The following is a 16959-nucleotide window of genomic DNA, read 5'->3' as shown; positions in this document are numbered from 1 at the left end:
CTGTTTGGTGACTCAGCCGGCTCAGAGCCTGGGCGTGGCTTAGCTTGACTGATTTGTATGTAAGAATTTCTTTGCCTTGAAATATCAATACGCTTCTGTGATTATTAATTCTGTACTTCTGGATTCTGAGTTATGGCTTCTGCTGTATGGAATTGTATATAAAGAAGCTTCTTGCATAAATGAATCTGGCTGAATTATTCACTTGTCTGCTGGTTGGATCGCTGCAATCGCTCTAATATACGATACACGCTGTACTACACCGCACAATACTATACAATATTATACTAGGCCATGCCGGTGATGCTTAACCTTTTCTCGGCACCGAGTGCCAAAACTGGAGTGCGCACCGGAGCACCACAACCCGTAAGACAGCAGCTGACCTTTCCGCATGCGCACAATGGAACCCAGAAGAGTAGCTGGCAATGGCGCACGTTCCCACAGAGGACTCTGTGTGGCGCCTCTGGCATGCGTGGCACAGGTTCAGCATCACGGTGGTATACTTTACAATACTACAGCATGCTACGCCATACAATATAATACTATATACAATACAATACTACCCTATACAATATTACACTGTACTATACTATACAATACTCTACTTTATACTACAGTATACTATACAATACTGAACACAATATTATGCTATACTACACAATATTACAGTATACTATGCTACGCTATCCTATATAATACTATACAATGTTATACTACCCTATACAATACTGTACTATACAATACAATACAATACTCTACGCTACTTTATACTACAGTATATTATAGAATATATTGTACTATACTATTATACAGTACTATAGAATACAATACATATTATACAATACCATACTTATGCCACACTATGCAATACTAAACAATACTATACAATATACTAACTAATATTACACAATACCATACTATATAATAAAATACTATACTGTACCGTACTGCTCAATACTACGCTATACTATAACTTTGCACTGGCTCCATACAGAATATTTTTAATCTACAGTTTGAAATAACTAGGTTTAATTCCAGCTTAATTGACGGGAGGTGGAGCAGGCCCCAAGAGCCGCAACTGCACAACAGAAAACGGATAAAAATCACCTTGCTGTAGAAGTCCTCTTTGTTGCTGGGGTGGAAATTCAAGCGGGCGTAAGAAACGAGGAGATTAACCAGCTGGCTCAGAGTAAATCTCTTGCTATTCTGGATGAAATACTGAGGAGGGAAAATGGAAGAGGAATTATGAATGTTTCAACCCACAGAAGATCACAGAGCAATCGGCCAAAGCAAACACCAGGGCACAGGGTCCTCCACTTACGATGATTTGCTTAGTGAGCATCCGAGGTTACAACGGCTCTGAAAAAAGGGACTTAAGCACTGTGCCTTGCACTTACGACCATTAAAGCATCTGGTGATCGAAGTTTGGACATTGGGCAACTGACTCATATTTACAACAGTCACAGGTGATTCCCCTTTTGTGATGTTGTTAACGGGGAAGCCAGATTCACTTAACGACCGTCTGACTAACAACAAAACAGCAGGACTTCGCTTAACAACGGTGGCAAGAAAGGCTGGGAAACAGGGCAAAACTCACTTCAGGTATCTCTTAGCCACAGAAATGTTGGCCTCAATTGGGGTTGTATGTGGGATTCTGGGAGTGGACGTCCTCCCCTCTTAAAACATGCTGAATGGGGGATTCTGGGAGTTCGTCCCCCCCTCTTAAAGCATAATGGCTGGGGGATTCTGGGAGTTGGAGTCCTCCCCTCTTAAAGCATCCTGGATGGGGGATTCTGGGAGTTGGAGTCCTCCCCTCTTAAAGCATGCTGGCTGGGGGATTCTGGGAGTTGGGAGTCCTCCCCTCTTAAAGCATAGCTGGATGGGGGATTCTGGGAGTGGAAGTCCTTCCCTCTTAAAGCAAGATGGCTGGGGGATTCTGGGAGTGGAAGTCCTCCCCTCTTAAAGCATCCTGGATGGGGGATTCTGGGAGTGGAAGTCCTCCCCTCTTAAAGCATCCTGGATGGGGGATTCTGGGAGTTGGAGTCCTCCCCTCTTAAAGCATAGCTGGATGGGGGATTCTGGGAGTGGAAGTCCTCCCCTCTTAAAGCAAGATGGCTGGGGGATTCTGGGAGTGGAAGTCCTCCCCTCTTAAAGCATAGCTGGATGGGGGATTCTGGGAGTGGAAGTCCCCCCCTCTTAAAGCATCCTGGATGGGGGATTCTGGGAGTGGAAGTCCTCCCCTCTTAAAGCATAGCTGGATGGGGGATTCTGGGAGTGGAAGTCCCCCCCTCTTAAAGCATCCTGGATGGGGGATTCTGGGAGTGGAAGTCCTTCCCTCTTAAAGCATAGCTGGCTGAGGGATTCTGGGAGTGGAAGTCCTCCCCTCTTAAAGCATAGCTGGATGGGGGATTCTGGGAGTGGAAGTCCCCCCCTCTTAAAGCATCCTGGATGGGGGATTCTGGGAGTGGAAGTCCTTCCCTCTTAAAGCATAGCTGGATGGGGGAGTCCTCCCCTCTTAAAGCATCCTGGCCGGGGGAGTCTGGGAGTGGAAGTCCTCCCCTCTTAAAGCATAGCTGGCTGGGGGATTCTGGGAGTGGAAGTCATCCCCTTTTAAAGCATCCTGGCCGGGGGGTTCTGGGAGTGGAAGTCTTAAAGCATCCTGGCTGGGGAATTCTGGGAGTTGAAATCCTCCCCTCTTAAAGCACTGCTGAGTGGAGGATTCTAGGAGTGGAAGTCCTCCCATCTTAAAGCATCTTGGCTGAGGGATTCTGGGAGTGGAAGTCCTTCCCTCTTGAAGTATGTCAACACTGGTTTGGATGTGTACCATGAGAACCAACACTAACCAAAATTCCATTCCATCCACCAAGAAGATTCTGGAAGGACCATCGCTGGATCTCTTTCTGTTGACTTGCCGTCTTCCTTTAACCCTGGGATCCAGAACCCCAGGACCATGAAATCCTTGGGGAGAGCGCTTGTAGCCTGATCCGGAGATCCTTCCCTACCACCACCACCCTCCCTTCCCTGGAGCTCACCTCGGCAGAGGCCTCGAAGAAAGGCAGGTTCAGCCACTTGAGGTAGGAGAAGGACTTCACGCAACGGACCACGTCGGTGGGAGGCAACTTGGAGACGTGGGGCAGGAGCTCCGCGCAGATCTTCTGGAACATCTGGGTCTGGTGGAAATTAAGCTTCCCTTTCACGGGGAAGAGAAAGAGAAGCGGTTGGGACGTTGGGAGAAGGGGAAGCTCAAAAGCCACAATGGCCGTGGAGAAAGACCCCAAGGGAGAAGGTCTTTTCAGCAGCCCAAGGTGGTGAGGTTCAGGCCCAACACCTCAAGGTAAGAGATCTGGAAATTTCCCCCCCTTACCTTTCGTAAAATATTAGGCAAACTGAGGGTTCTGGATGGACCAATAGGGGATGAGGAAGCGCAGAGGTTCCTCTGTCCTGGCACCAGGGATGATCAAGACGACCCTGAGATACTCCAACTCAAGGCCTCCTGACTCTACGTAGCTCCCGGATATCAGGAAAGGACGCTTGGATCGCCTTGTAGCCTTGTAGGTCTAGGTGACTATGGCTCCCTCCGGGCATGGGCCCCAATCCTCTGATGGGGGATGATGGGAGTTGGAGTCCAGCCCAGCTGGGAAGCACTGGGAGGGAGCAGACCGAACTCGTATCTGCTGTCTCCAATCTAAGCCACTTTCCCTAAATCGTCCCATCTTGCGACGGCCAACGGAAGTCGAAACTCCGCAACCCACTTCTCACCATCCGCTTGCCAATCATCTCAGAACATAGGTCAGGGGTGTCCAAACTTGGGAACTTTAAGACTTGTGGACTTCAACTCCCAGAATTCCCCAGCCAGCTATGCTGGCTGGGGAATTCTGGGAGTTGAAGTCCACAAGTCTTAAAGTTCTCAAGTTTGGACACCCCTGACATAGGTGATGCCCCCAGCCCCAGTACACTTGGTCCTCATTTAGTGACTGCTTGTAGTTACAGCAGCACTGAAAAAAAGGGACTTCACGGCCGTTTTTCACACTTATGACCGTCACTTGATCAAAATTCAGATGCTTGGCCACCGACTCGTACTTACGATGGGTCGCAGAGTCCCAGGGAGGGGGGAGGGGATGTCACATGATCCCTTTTGGCAACCTTCCAAAGAGCAAAGTCAATTGGGGGGGGGGGTTGAGAAGAGAAGCCTGATTCGCTTAATGACCGTGTTTGAATCTAAAGGATTCTCTCAACTCCGGGGCGAAACTCACCCCCGCTAATAGTTCACTTAGCGACCAACGTTTTGGTTTCCATTGTTGTCATCAGCTGATGACGGCGGGGATTTCACTTAATAACAGCAGAAAAGAAAGGGGTGACAACGGTCTCACTTAGCGACAGACAGGTTGACCTCAATTACGATTATCGTAAATGGAGAAGTAGCTGTGTTGTCTAAATGTTTCCTGGGCTTTTTTTTTTTAAAGGCCCGGGAAGAGAAAAGAGTCCTTGACTTACAATGGTTCATTTAGTGACCGTCCGAAATCGCAACGGGGCCAGAAAAAAAACGCACAACGACTCAGCACTGCAATGAGGCGCTCAAAAAACGGGTCGTCAAAGCCCAAATATCCTCACTCGGCCACGGGAATTCGGATGATCCTACTTTGCGGCCGTAAGTGTGGAGGACGAAACCCCGGATTCAGCCAATTCTCCTGGCAAACCGGGTTTTCCCCGGAAAGTGGGACAGATCGCTCACCAAAGGCAAAAGCCAAATCCAGGAGGATATCCGGCTGGACGGCGAAATGCTTCTGGACAAAATGGTAGGAGATGGCTCGCAGAAGCGGCAAAGAACGGAGGTTTTGTTGGGCCAAGACGACGGCGATCCTCCGGATGTCCTCGGGAGAGAAGTGGGCGGCCAGCTCCAGGCTCTGCGGGGGTGGGTGGGAGGGGGGAGAGATCCGTTTAGCGTCAGGAGCAAAGAGGACTAAGAGGAGGGGGGGTAAAAGCAGGGAGACGGGGGACGGAGGGAGGATGGAAAGTGGCGGGGGGAAAGCATAAGGTAGGAGGAGGGAAGGGGGTGTGTGGAAAAGAGGAGGAGGAAGGGGGGTTCTCGGTGGTCTCTGAGCTTGGTAGGTTTCCTTGCAGATGTCTCACAACCCAGCTAGGGAACCTCATCAGTGCTTCAAGTGAGAGGAGTTTGCAAGGAAAGGGAGCAGGGGGAAGAGGAAGAGGGAAAGGAGGAGGAAGAGGAGGATAAAAGGGAGGGAGGGAGGGAGGGAGGATGGAAGGAAGGAAAGGACAGTGGTGCTCTCAGCTGAGTGGTTTTCTTGCACATTTCATGACCTAATTAAGTAATGTTACCAGTTCTAGAAGCGAGGGGGGTTTGAAGAGAGCAGGAGGAAGGGGAGGAAAAGGAGGAGGGCAGCTGTGAGATTCTCAGTGGTCACTGGGCTAGATGGGGGTTCCTGCAGATGTTTCGGGACCCAGGACCTAGGGAACGTTATCAGTGTTAGAAGGGAGAGGAGCTTTTAGGGAATTTCCCTTGATTCGAGTATTGTTTTCTGCTTGATGGTTTGTCTGGTGTTAATCCCTGCTTATCTGTGTTTCTCTTTCCATGAGGTTCTTGGTGCCTTCATAATTTTGTGGGTTGTCTTGCAGACGTTTCAGAAGCTCAGAAAGCATCAAGGACCCCACTGTCATCCTCCTTTTCTGTTCCATAAATCCCACTTCCCTCTAGAACTGATGGTGTTCCCTAGTTGGGTCATGAAACGTCTGTCAGAAAACCCCCAAGCTCAGAGACCACCCAGGACCTCACAGTAGTCCTCCTCTTTTTCCCCTTCCTCCTCCTTCCCTCCCGTCTAGCACTGATGATGTTCCCCAGTTCGGTCATGAGACGTCTGCAAGAAGACCGCCGAACTCAAAGAGTATGGAGGACCCCACCATCCTCTTCCTCCCACTCCTTTCCAGAAATCCCACATCTTTACAGCACTGATGGCACCGCCTAATCGGGTCCCCCAAAACGTCCGTCAGAAAACCCCCCGAGCCGTGTTACCTTGTCCTCCAGTCGCTCCCGGAGTTGCGGTGAGAGGTATCCCTGTTTGGCCATGAGCATGGCGATGGTGTTGGCGTCCGATATCTCGGCCCAACGCATCTCCAGCTGGGCGAAAAGCTCGGTCAGCAGCTCGTGGGGTTTCTCCTTAGGGATGTAAGTGGCCAGGTAGGCGGCCAAGGACGCCAGGCGCCGGTAAGAGAGTTCACGCAGGCGCCAGCGCAGCTCCTGCTCGGCCGAACGGAGCTCCGTCTGCTGGGGGTTGACTCCCAAAAAATAAAGACTCTTCAGGAGGTTAATCAACATCGTTTGGTGGATCCTGGAGGCCTGCGGGTGGGAGGGACACGGGGTATTTCTTCATTTGTTTTAAAATTACCTTCATCCGATTTCTTTTCTGCTGTCCGTCCTTGGGCTGATGGCAGCTCGTATAGCAACCCTTGGCTGAACAAAACAGGACCGAGCCTACCTAAGATAGGACTAGAACTCACCGTCGCCTGGTGATTGGCCCAAAGTCACCCAGCTGGCTTTCACTCCTAAGGCGGGACTAGAACTCCCAATCTCCTGGTAATTGGCCCAAAGTCACCCAGTTCATGCCTACGGCGGGACTAGAACTCATTGTCTCCTGGTGATTGGCTCAATGTCACCCAGCCAGGTTTCCTGCATAAGGCAGGATTAGAACTCCCAGTCTCCTGGTTTCTAGGCCAGTGCCTTAACAACTACACTAAACTGGCTCTACACGCAAAGAGGGGGTGCTTTTTGCCACTATGTCCACATACGTACACCCCGATAGGAAGCTAGTGAGCAGGCATGGATTCTACCTACGGTTCTTTCCCCTGCTAAGGAAAAAGGCGCTCACTAGTGAAGGTAGTCCTCCCTTAGTAACTGCCAAGTTCAACGACTTTTCAATGTTGCCAATCGGGCTCAGAAAAAGAACTTTACAACCAGTGCGTGCATTTCAACCTTCTCAGTGTCCCTCAGCTACGCGATCCCTGTTGTCATCAGAGTTTGGAGAGAAAGGGATTTGCAGAGTTTGGAGAGAAAGGGATCACAAGAGAGCAGGGACACAAATGGCAAATACATATTGAAAAGAACGCCTGCATGCTACGCAAACAATTCAGTGTATCTCCTATCATGAGCCTTCTTACTCCATCCATCACGGATGGATTTCAGCTCCTGAATTTTCTGGTCACCAATTCTGGAAGCTGGAATCCACGCGTGCGGGCTGGGACATTGAAGTCCACGTATCTTAAAAGTTGCCACGTAGGAAAAACATGCACTAAAGTCTACCTCCATCACAAAACTTTAAAGTTATCACTTCTTTAAGATATCTGGTGGGGCACTGTCGCCTCCAAGACATTAGAGATGGTCCCTGGTTCAGCAGAAAGCTGATGATGAGTTGTATCCTAGTTCATGTAAGGCAGGGGTGTCCAAACTTGGCAACTTTAAGACTTGTGGACTTCAAATCCCAGAATTCCCCAGCCAGCAGAGCTGGCTGGGGAATTCTAGGAGTTGAAGTCCACAAGTCTTAAAGTTGCCAAGTTTGGATACCCCTGATGTAAGGTAACCAGCATCCTTGTGTTAAACTTTCTATGTCAGGATTGCTCCGTTTCCATCCAGTGTCCTTCAGGACGAAAAAGGCATCTGACAGGACTGAGACTTCCAATCCAAACTCTCCTAGGTAAATACCTAAACTTGCCTTCTTCTGACCCGGAGAGACTTACTACCAGGAGATACAGCGTCCTACCAGGACACCCAGAGGCTTCTGAACACAAAGAGACCTTACAACTACCTCCTGGGGTTAAAATTTCTCTGTCAACAGAGATCCGTTCTGGCTCAGCAACCATCTTTCGGGACGAAAAAGGCATCTGACAGGATTGAGAGTTCTAATTCAAACTCAGCCACATACCGTATTTTTCGCAGTATAAGACGCACCTTTTTCTCTCTCTCAAAAAAAAAAAGAGGCTGAAAATCTGGGCGCGTCTTATACACTGAATACAACATTTTTTGCCTCCTGAAACTTCGCCCCCTTCACTAAAACGGCCGTGCATAGCCTTTAGGAGGCTTTCACGGAGCTCCTGGGGGCTGGGGAGGGCAGAAATGAGCGAAAAATGGGCTGTTTTTTGCCCCCACCCCCAGCAGAACTCTACAAACCTCCTAAGGCAGGGGTGTCCAAACTTGGGAACTTTAAGACTTGTGGACTTCAACTCCCAGAATTCCCCATGCTGGGGAATTCTGGGAGTTGAAGTCCACAAGTCTTAAAGTTCCCAAGTTTGGACACCCCTGTCCTATGGGCTATTCATGCTCTTCTTTTGAAAACAAAAAACAGGCCCGTTTTCGGGAGGTTTGCAGAGTGCAAAAACTTTTTTTTTTAAAAAAAATTTCCTCTTCAAAACCTTGCTGCGTTTCATACTCCGAAAAATACGGTATCTAGACCTGACTTCTCGTGGCCCGGAGAGACTTTCTACCAGGAGATACAGCAGGTCCTGAACACAAAGAGACCCCCACAACCCTACCTCCTTGTACGTGCGATGGAGCAGCTGCTGGAAGCGTTTATCCTTCAGGATGTCCCCGTGGTCCAGCTTCAGGTGTGAGGCCAGGTAGGACAAGCGTGTGATCATGAGGGCAGCCTGGTTCCCGCCAAGGTCCTGCAGATGTTCAGGGGAAAGCAGCTCCTCCACGCTGGATGAAGCCATGATGAGATCTTCCCACCTGGTGGATTTCTCCAGGGATTTGCTCTCCAGCTCCTTCACACAGAGGTTGTCTGCCACTTGCGAGAGGTTGCAAGTGGTCATTGAGGCGAAGGGCGGCCTGCGTGACCGCATGGTGTTAGTCAACTGGCCAGCTTGGAGGCCCAAGGGAGAGACGGTTCGGCAGAGCCAATACCAGCGGTGCATCAGCCTGGCCGCCATCTTGTTGGGGGTCTGCAGGGAAGAGGAGAGGGGAGGAGGAGGGGAAAAGTACAAGGTTGTTGTTGCCGGTCCCTTGACTTATCAATATCGGGATGGCAAAGCCCCTTGCATATAAACAGAGAGCAAATCCCAATTCCTCTTAGAACTGATGATGTTCCCTACATGGGTCATGAAACGTCTGCAAGGAAACCCCCCAGCTCAGAGATCACCAAGGACCCCACAGTCCATCCTTCCTCCTCTCCACAACCCCCCTTCCTTCTAGCACTGATGATGTTAGCTAGTTGGGTCATGAAAGGTCTGCAAGGAAACCCCCCAGCTCAGAGAGTACCAAGGACCCCACAGTCCTTCCTCCTCTTTCTCCTCCTCCTCACACTTTCTTACCCTCCCCCTCCTCCACCCCATTCCCTTCTAGCACTGATAATGTTACCTAGTTGGGTCATGAGACGTCTGCAAGGAAACCACCCAGCTCAGAGACCACCAAGTACCCCTATAGTCCTTCCTCCTTCTCTCCACAACCCCCTTCCTTCTAGCACTGATGATGTTACTTAGTTGGGTCATGAAATGTCTGCAATCTACCAAGCTGAGAAAAACAGGGACACACCCACCCACCCAGTCTTCCTCCTAACCCTCCTCTCCATAAAGCCCCCTTTTTTCCCTAGCACTTAACAATGGCTTACAGAAACCCAACCAAACAAACAGAAGTATTCTCAATCAGAATAGAGCTGGAAGGGACCTCGGAGGTCTTCTAGTCCAACCCCCTGCCTAAGCAGGAGATAATATATCATTTCAGATAGTTGCTTGCTACCCAGTTAGGGTAATGAAAGGAAACCAACCAACCAAGGACCCATCATTTTGCCCCTGAGCTACAAACATTGGCCTTTATAGATGGGTGGATGTCCAGTGTTTTCTTAAAAACTCTCCAATGACGGAGCAACCACAATTTCTGGAGGCAAGCTGTTCCACTGGTTAATACTCCCTACTGCTGGGAAGTTTCTCCTCAACTCCAGATTGCTTCACTGCTCTATTAGTTTCCATCTGTTGTTTCTTACGTTCTGGTGCTTTGGAAAATTAAGTGGACTCCATCCTCTATTGGGGAGGGGGGAGGTTCCATGGTCCAGGATCCCAAGCCTCTAGTTTGGCTTCTTCCTCGAAGTTCCACAGCCTTCTGTGGGTATCTGTAGGGGTCCCAAGCCAGCAATTGGGCATCTCATGTGGTTCACAAGCCAAAGTCCATACTGTTCGTATAAACTGCCAAATTCCAACGATCGCTTATGTCAAGGGTGTCCAAACTTGGGAACTTTAAGACTTGTGGACTTCAATTCCCAGAATTCCCCAGCCAGCTATGCTGGCTGGGGAATTCAGGGAATTGAAGTCCACAAGTCTTAAAGTTCCCAAGTTTGGACACCCCTGGCTTATGTATTATTGAATTTACCTGCCACGTTCTTTAGCGGGGCTTCTGGGAATTTGATACTGCCAACCTGACGACGTGACTGAAGGCGCTGTAAGCACACAAGTGAGATGTCAAACAGATCTCTCTGTGTCAGCATTTGGTCGCTGGAGGCTGGCTCAAGCAGCTGGATGTTTCGTTGTTAACTCTTATCGCACCGTTTGGTGAAACAAAATCACCTGGTGAAACATTGTTAGATGTGAATGAGTGGAAATCACATTAGGCTGCTTTGTGGGGTTTTTTGAAGCCTAGGTCAGAACAGAAAAGACGTTTGGTGGATTTCTGGAGCCAAATACATCTTATTTGCCTGCTTACAGGGCCTTCAGTCAGGTCGACAGTATCAATTCCCAGAAGCGACACTAAAGAACGTGGCAGGTAAATTCAATAATAAATTTTTGTTGCCAAAAGGTTCTACATTTAGGCAAGAAAAACGAAATGCACAGGTACAGTATAGGTGATACCTTGCTCAATAGTAGTAACTGTGAAAGGGATCTTGGAGTCCTAGTGGACAACCATTTAAATAGGAGCCAGCCGTGTGCAGCAGCTGCCAAAAAAGCCAACACAGTTCTAGGCTGCATCAACAGAGGGAGAGAATCAACATCATGCTTTATAAGGCCTTGGTAAGGCCACACTTGGAATATGACATTCAGTTTTGGTCGCCACGATGTGGAAAAGATGGGGAGACTCTAGAAAGAGTGCAGAGAAGAGCAACAAAGATGATTAGGGGACTGGAGACTAAAACATACAAAGAACGGTTGCAGGAACTGGGTATGTTTAGCTTAAGAGAAAGAAGGACTAGGGGAGACATGATAGCAGTCTTCCAATATCTCAGGGATTGCCACAAAGAAGAGGGAGTCAAACTATTCTCCAAGGCACCTGAGGGCAGGACAAGAAGCAATGGGTGGAAACTAATCAAGGAAAGAAGCAACTTAGAACTGAGGAGAAATTTCCTGACAGTGAGAACAATTAATCAGTGGAACAGAAGTTGCCTCCAGAAGTTGTGAATGCCCCAACACTGGAAGTCTTTAAGAAGATGTTGGATAGCCATTTGTCTGAAACGGTATAGGGTTTCCTGCCTAGGCAGGGGGTTGGACTAGAAGGCCTCCAAGGTCCCTTCCAACTCTACTATTGTATTGTATTGTAAATAAGCAGTCGCTGGAATTTGGCAGTTTATACGAACAGAACGGACTTTGCCTTGGGATCCGTATGAGATACCCACTTTAGGCTTGGGAACCCAGGATAAGCTGCCCAATCGGCATCTTGGCGACTGGACAAACACGCACACCAGGCTTCGGAACCTCGAGGAAGAAGCCAAACTGCAGGTTTGGAATCCTGAACCAAGAAACCCACCCGTGGCTGGTATTGCATGGCTATTGAACGTGCCCCTTATGGCGATGGGGTTGCTGGGTCAAGTGCCTGAACTGGTAGTGACAATGTCACCATGGACCAACGCAATATAATAGTAGCAATGACATCTATATAAATCAAACAAGACGAAACAATAATAGAATGCATGTGACGCTGGCATACAACGTCCTCACCTTTGTCCCTATTTTTAGGGCTTTAAACGTCAGAGATGAAACACCAATCCTACTTTTTTAGGGGGTTTGAAACATGCTCTTTCTAATTAGGACAGGGGTGTCCAAACTTGGGAACTTTAAGACTTGTGGACTTCAACTCCCAGAATTCCCCAGCCAGCTCTGCTGGCTGGGGAATTCTGGGAGTTGAAGTCCACAAGTCTTAAAGTTCCCAAGTTTGGACACCCCTGAATTAGGATGATTTAACAGAGTTCCCAGAAGGTTTGGGTTTTTGCTTTTTTGAAAAAGCGGGCTGAAAATACCCTGCTTTTGGTGTTTTTACACAAACCGTCAACTTTACACTCAATTTGTGAACCGTTGAAAAGCAGCAGAATGAAATTTTATATTCGAAAAATCTTGTGTTGCTAGGTTATTTACACACAAAGCTTCACGTGACTCATACCTTTCCTTCCGGAGATATAAGAAGCCAAACTTTAGCCTCTTTTTTTTCATGCCGCAGTCGTTTTGGGCCGACTTTGCTCCAAATTATTTAGACGGAAATCGCTCGTGCGAATGTGTTTTATTATTTTGTTTAAAAGAGCACAACGGGTTGCACAAGATGGCCAAGTTTTGTTTCTCTCAACAAAATATATTAGGTCACAAAGTTGCTGAAACCTCAGAGTCATCATACTGTCGAAGGCTGTGCTATAGGGGTCAAACAAATGGCTGCATCTCCACAAGCACTGCAAGTATTGCATCTGTAAATGTAACACTTATCCAATGTTCAGTGGAGATGTGCGTGCATTTTCACACCAAATTTCATCGAAATCCATGATGGTTGAGCTGGGCGCCCCAAGCCACTTGGCATGGAATTATCCTGGGGCAGACCCTCAAATACTGGAATCCTGCTATCATGTCCCACTTAACTCCTTCTTTTCCCTAGATTGGCCGTACTCAATTCCTGCAACTGTTCTTGGTATGTTTTAATCTCCGGCCTTTCATAATTTTAGTTGCTCTTCTTTGCACTTTTTTCCAACGTCTCAACATCTTTTCTGTAATGTGGTGACCAAAACGAGACACAATATTCCAGGTGTGCCTAAGGTTTTACAAAGCAGTATTAGTACTTCTTGTGATTTTGATTTTATGACTATATAACCAAGGATCTGTGATAGCTTTTCCGGCTGCTGCTCCCCACAGCTGGCTCAGGTTTAAGCTGTCATCCACTAGGACTCCGAGGTCCTAGTATCTCTCACAGGTAGCCAGGTTTCACCTAATCTAACCAAAGGTACAAGCACATATAAGCAATATACAGTAGCACAAACTGGTAAGATTTTGGAAATGGAAGGAGGAGGAATTTCATTTCAGCCCTATTGAGTTAAGTAGGATCTCCTGCTGGGGAAGGTGGCTGGACTAGATGATCTCCAAGGCTCCTTCCAACTCTGTCATTCCATGATTCTGTAAGGATCTCCTGCTTGAGTAGGGGGTTGGAATAGATGACCTCAAAGTCCCTTCCAACTAAGGGCAGCCTCTCGAATACTGCAATACTGTTAGTCCTTTTTATTCAAACTGGCCGTTCTTCCTATGTTTTAATCTCCAGGCCTTTAATCATCTTAGTATTCCAGGTGGGGCCTTACTATGGCTTTATAAAGCAGTAGTAATAGAATAGAATAACAGAGTTGGAAGGGACCTTGGAGGTCTTCTAGTCCAACCTCCTGTTTAAGCAGGAAACCTTATTTATACCGTTTCAGACAAATGTTTATCCAACATATTCTTAAAAACTTCCAGTGTTGGAGCAGTCACAACTTCTGGAGGCAATTTCTGTTCCACTGATTAATTGTTGTGTCAGGAAACTTCTCCTTTGTTCCTTGCTTCTGTCCTTGATTAGTTTCCACCCATTGCTTCTTGTCCTGTCCTCAGGGGTTTGGAGAATAGCTTGACTCCCTCTTCTTTGGGGCAGCCCCTGAGACATTGGAAGACTGCTATCATGTCTCCCCTAGTCCTTCTTTCTATTAAACTAGAGATACCCAGTTCCTGCAGCCGTTCTTCGTATGTTTTAGCCTCCAGTCCCCTAATCCTCTTTGTTGCTCTTCTCTGCACTCTTTCTAGAGTCTCCACATCTTTTCTACATCATGGTGACCAAAACTGGATGTGGTATTAACACTTCACACGATCTTGACTCTATCCCTCTGTTTATGCAACCTAGAACTGAGTTGGCTTTTTTGGCAGCTGCTGCACATGGCTGGCTCATCTTTAAATGGTTGCCCACTAGGACTCCAAGATCCCTCTCACAGTTACTACTGTTGAGGAAGGTACCACCTGTACTGTACCTGTGCATTTCGTTTTTCTTGCCTAAATGTAGAACCTGACTCTTTTCACCATTGAATTTCATTTTATTGGATAGTGCCCAATGTTCAAGTTTGTCAAGATCCTTCTGTATCTTAAGCCTATCTTCTGGAGTGTTGGCTATTCCTGCCAGCTTGGTGTCATCTGCAAATTTGATGAGTTCCCCATTTATTCCCTCATCCAAATCATTGATGAAGATGTTGAAGAGTACTGGGCCTAAAACAGAGCCTTGGGGTACTCCACTACATACTTCCCTCCATGTAGATGCAGTTCCATTGAGGACTACATGTTGAGTGCGGTTGGTCAGCCAGTTACGAATCCATCTGGTGGTGATGCTGTCTAACCCACATTCTTCTACTTTATCTAGTAATAAGTTACAGTCTACTTTATCAAATGCCTTACTGAAGTCCAAGTAAACTATATCAACATTCCTCTGGTCCACTAATTTTGTCACTTTGTCAAAGAACCCAATAAGATTAGTCTGGCATGATCTGTTTTTGACAAACCCATGTTGGCTTTTGGCTATTACTTTGTTTACTTCTAGGTGTTTGCTAATTCGTTGCTTGATTATCTTTTCCAGAATCTTTCCTGGTATTGAGGTCAGGCTGATAGGTCTGTAGTTTCCTGGATCTATTTTTTTTACCATTTTTGAAGATGGGAACCACATCAGCTCTTTTCCAGTCCTCTGGTAGTTCCCTGGTGCTCCAGGATCTCTGAAAGATATAGTTCGGTGGTTCTGAGATCTTGTCTGCCAGTTCCTTCAGAACCCTGGGGTGTAATCCATCCGGTCCTGGTGATTTGAACTTGTCTAGGGTAGACAGGTGTTCACTTACCATTTTCTTTCCTATTTCAATTTGTGTTTCTAATCTGATTTTTATGGTGCTGTTTTTGATAGGGTGGACTGTTTTATCCTTTTGTATAAAGACAGATGCAAAACATGAGTTAAATAGTTCTGCTTTCTCCCTGTTGCTTGTCACCTTCTTACCACTTTCTCCCAGCAATGGACCAATTGTTTCCTTGACTTTTTTCTTGTTTTTAACATGTTGGAAGAAGCTTTTTTTGTTAATTTTTACTTTTGTGGCAAGCCTTTCTTCATTGTGAGCCTTAGCTTTCCTCACTTCATCTTTACAGGCTCGGGCTATTTGCTGATATTCTGCCTTTTATACTTACCTTTTTTGTCTTTCAGTTTGTCAGATAGTTCTTTATGCAGCCATGCTGGTTTCTTTTGGGAACTGTTATTTTTCTTCTTCACTAGTATTGTGCCAAACTGGGCTTTTATAATCTCACTTTTCAAAATTTCCCAAGCTTCTTGAGTTGTTTTCCCCTTGAGGATTCTCATCCATGGAATCCTTCCCAAGCTCTCTCTAAGTTTATCGAAATTAGCTCTCTTTAAAGTCCAATACTCTAGTTTGACTTTGTTCTACTATTTGTGCTTGCATAATGTTGAATTCCAATATTGCATGATCGCTTGCCCCCAAGGTTCCTGTAGCTTCAACACTTTCTATCATTCCCTTCCTTTCCTTAATACTTCACATGATCTTGATTTTATGCCTCTCTTTATATAACCAAGGATCATGTTTGCTTTTTAGGTAGTAAAATATAGGTAGAACCATTTGTTTAGTAACCGTTGTTACCACAGCACTGGAAAAAAATGACTTACAACCGATTATCACACTTATGACCGTTGCAGCATCCCCATGGACATATGATCCAAGTTTGGATGCTTGGCAACCGGTTTGAGTCCCAGGGGTCGTGTTGATCTGCTTTTGCAAACTTCTCCCCGCAAAGTCCCCGGGAAGCACAATTCGCTTAACATTGTGTTACTATTAATAACAGTGGCACTTCACAACAACCGTGGCAAGCAAGGTTGTAAAAACAGGGCAAAACTCACTTAACGACGCTCTAGCTCAGGAACAGAAGTTTTGGGGGTGACTGCGGTTGTACATCCAGGACCACGATCCAAGACTATAATTCCCCCACCCTCACTGATAAACAAAGCTAGATTATGGTCCTCGACATACGACCACAATGGAACCCAAGATTTTTAGCGCTGTAACTTCGAAGGGTCACTAAACGAAAAGTCATAAAGACGAGTTATAATGAACAATGGCTAAGCAAGGCGGTCGTTCAGTCAACTCTGCCCCGTTTTACGACCTGGATTGATACAGTCGTTAAGCGAATCCGGAACAACCGCTCTGCGAGAGGCCTGGACTGGATGGCCTCGGGATGACTCCCCATTCCAGGATCGTCTTTCCCGTGGCCAGGATTGAGGCCCCGTGCCTCTGGGCGTCAGTGATGGGCTATGTAGTCCAAGGAAAAGGAGTCCAGCCCGTGGTTTTCGCACTGACAAGGGAGATGAGTGGACGGCCTGCCCCATTCCGGCCTGTTTTCCACCGGCAGCCGAGGATGTAGGCCTTGGTGCCGCGAGAACCGTGCCGGGAGGCACCTTACCTTCCTAGGGCCGCCGTCGCAGAGCGAGGACTGACCTCCACCCGCCGCCCGCACGTCCGCTGCGGCTCGGAAAGAAGCGCCGCGTCGCCCTTCGATGACGTCACTAACCAGCTTCCACAAGTCGTGCGGCTTGCGCCGCCATAAATTTGAAGACTTCAAATCCCAGCATTCTCAGCCGTGACGACGGAGGGGGAGGGACTCTGGGAGTTGAAGGCTGGAGCCTATGAGAAGGAGCCATGTTGAAAAACGGTTCGCAAAGCGCATGCGCGG

At 47.5% G+C, this 16959-nt stretch overlaps 1 protein-coding gene across 1 annotated transcript in view; it reads right to left on the bottom strand.

The window, feature by feature from the left end:
• Positions 1 to 16858, bottom strand: part of TBRG4 (transforming growth factor beta regulator 4) — a gene marked incomplete at its 5' end in the record, with an annotated part of 27052 nt that extends 10194 nt beyond the window's left edge. The window contains 7 exon segments of the mRNA XM_081970241.1: positions 1105 to 1215; positions 3030 to 3187; positions 4730 to 4901; positions 6026 to 6349; positions 8536 to 8943; positions 16690 to 16797; positions 16799 to 16858. Of these exon segments, the coding sequence (XP_081826367.1) occupies positions 1105 to 1215; positions 3030 to 3187; positions 4730 to 4901; positions 6026 to 6349; positions 8536 to 8943; positions 16690 to 16797; positions 16799 to 16858 (1341 nt within the window).
• Positions 16859 to 16959: the final 101 nt, after the last annotated feature.

This window comes from Natrix helvetica (assembly GCF_964273705.1).
Source record: "Natrix helvetica genome assembly, chromosome: Z".
Taxonomy (NCBI): domain Eukaryota; kingdom Metazoa; phylum Chordata; class Lepidosauria; order Squamata; family Natricidae; genus Natrix; species Natrix helvetica.
The sequence above is the reverse complement of the archived record's forward strand: the minus strand, read 5'-3'. Positions and strand labels throughout refer to the sequence as shown.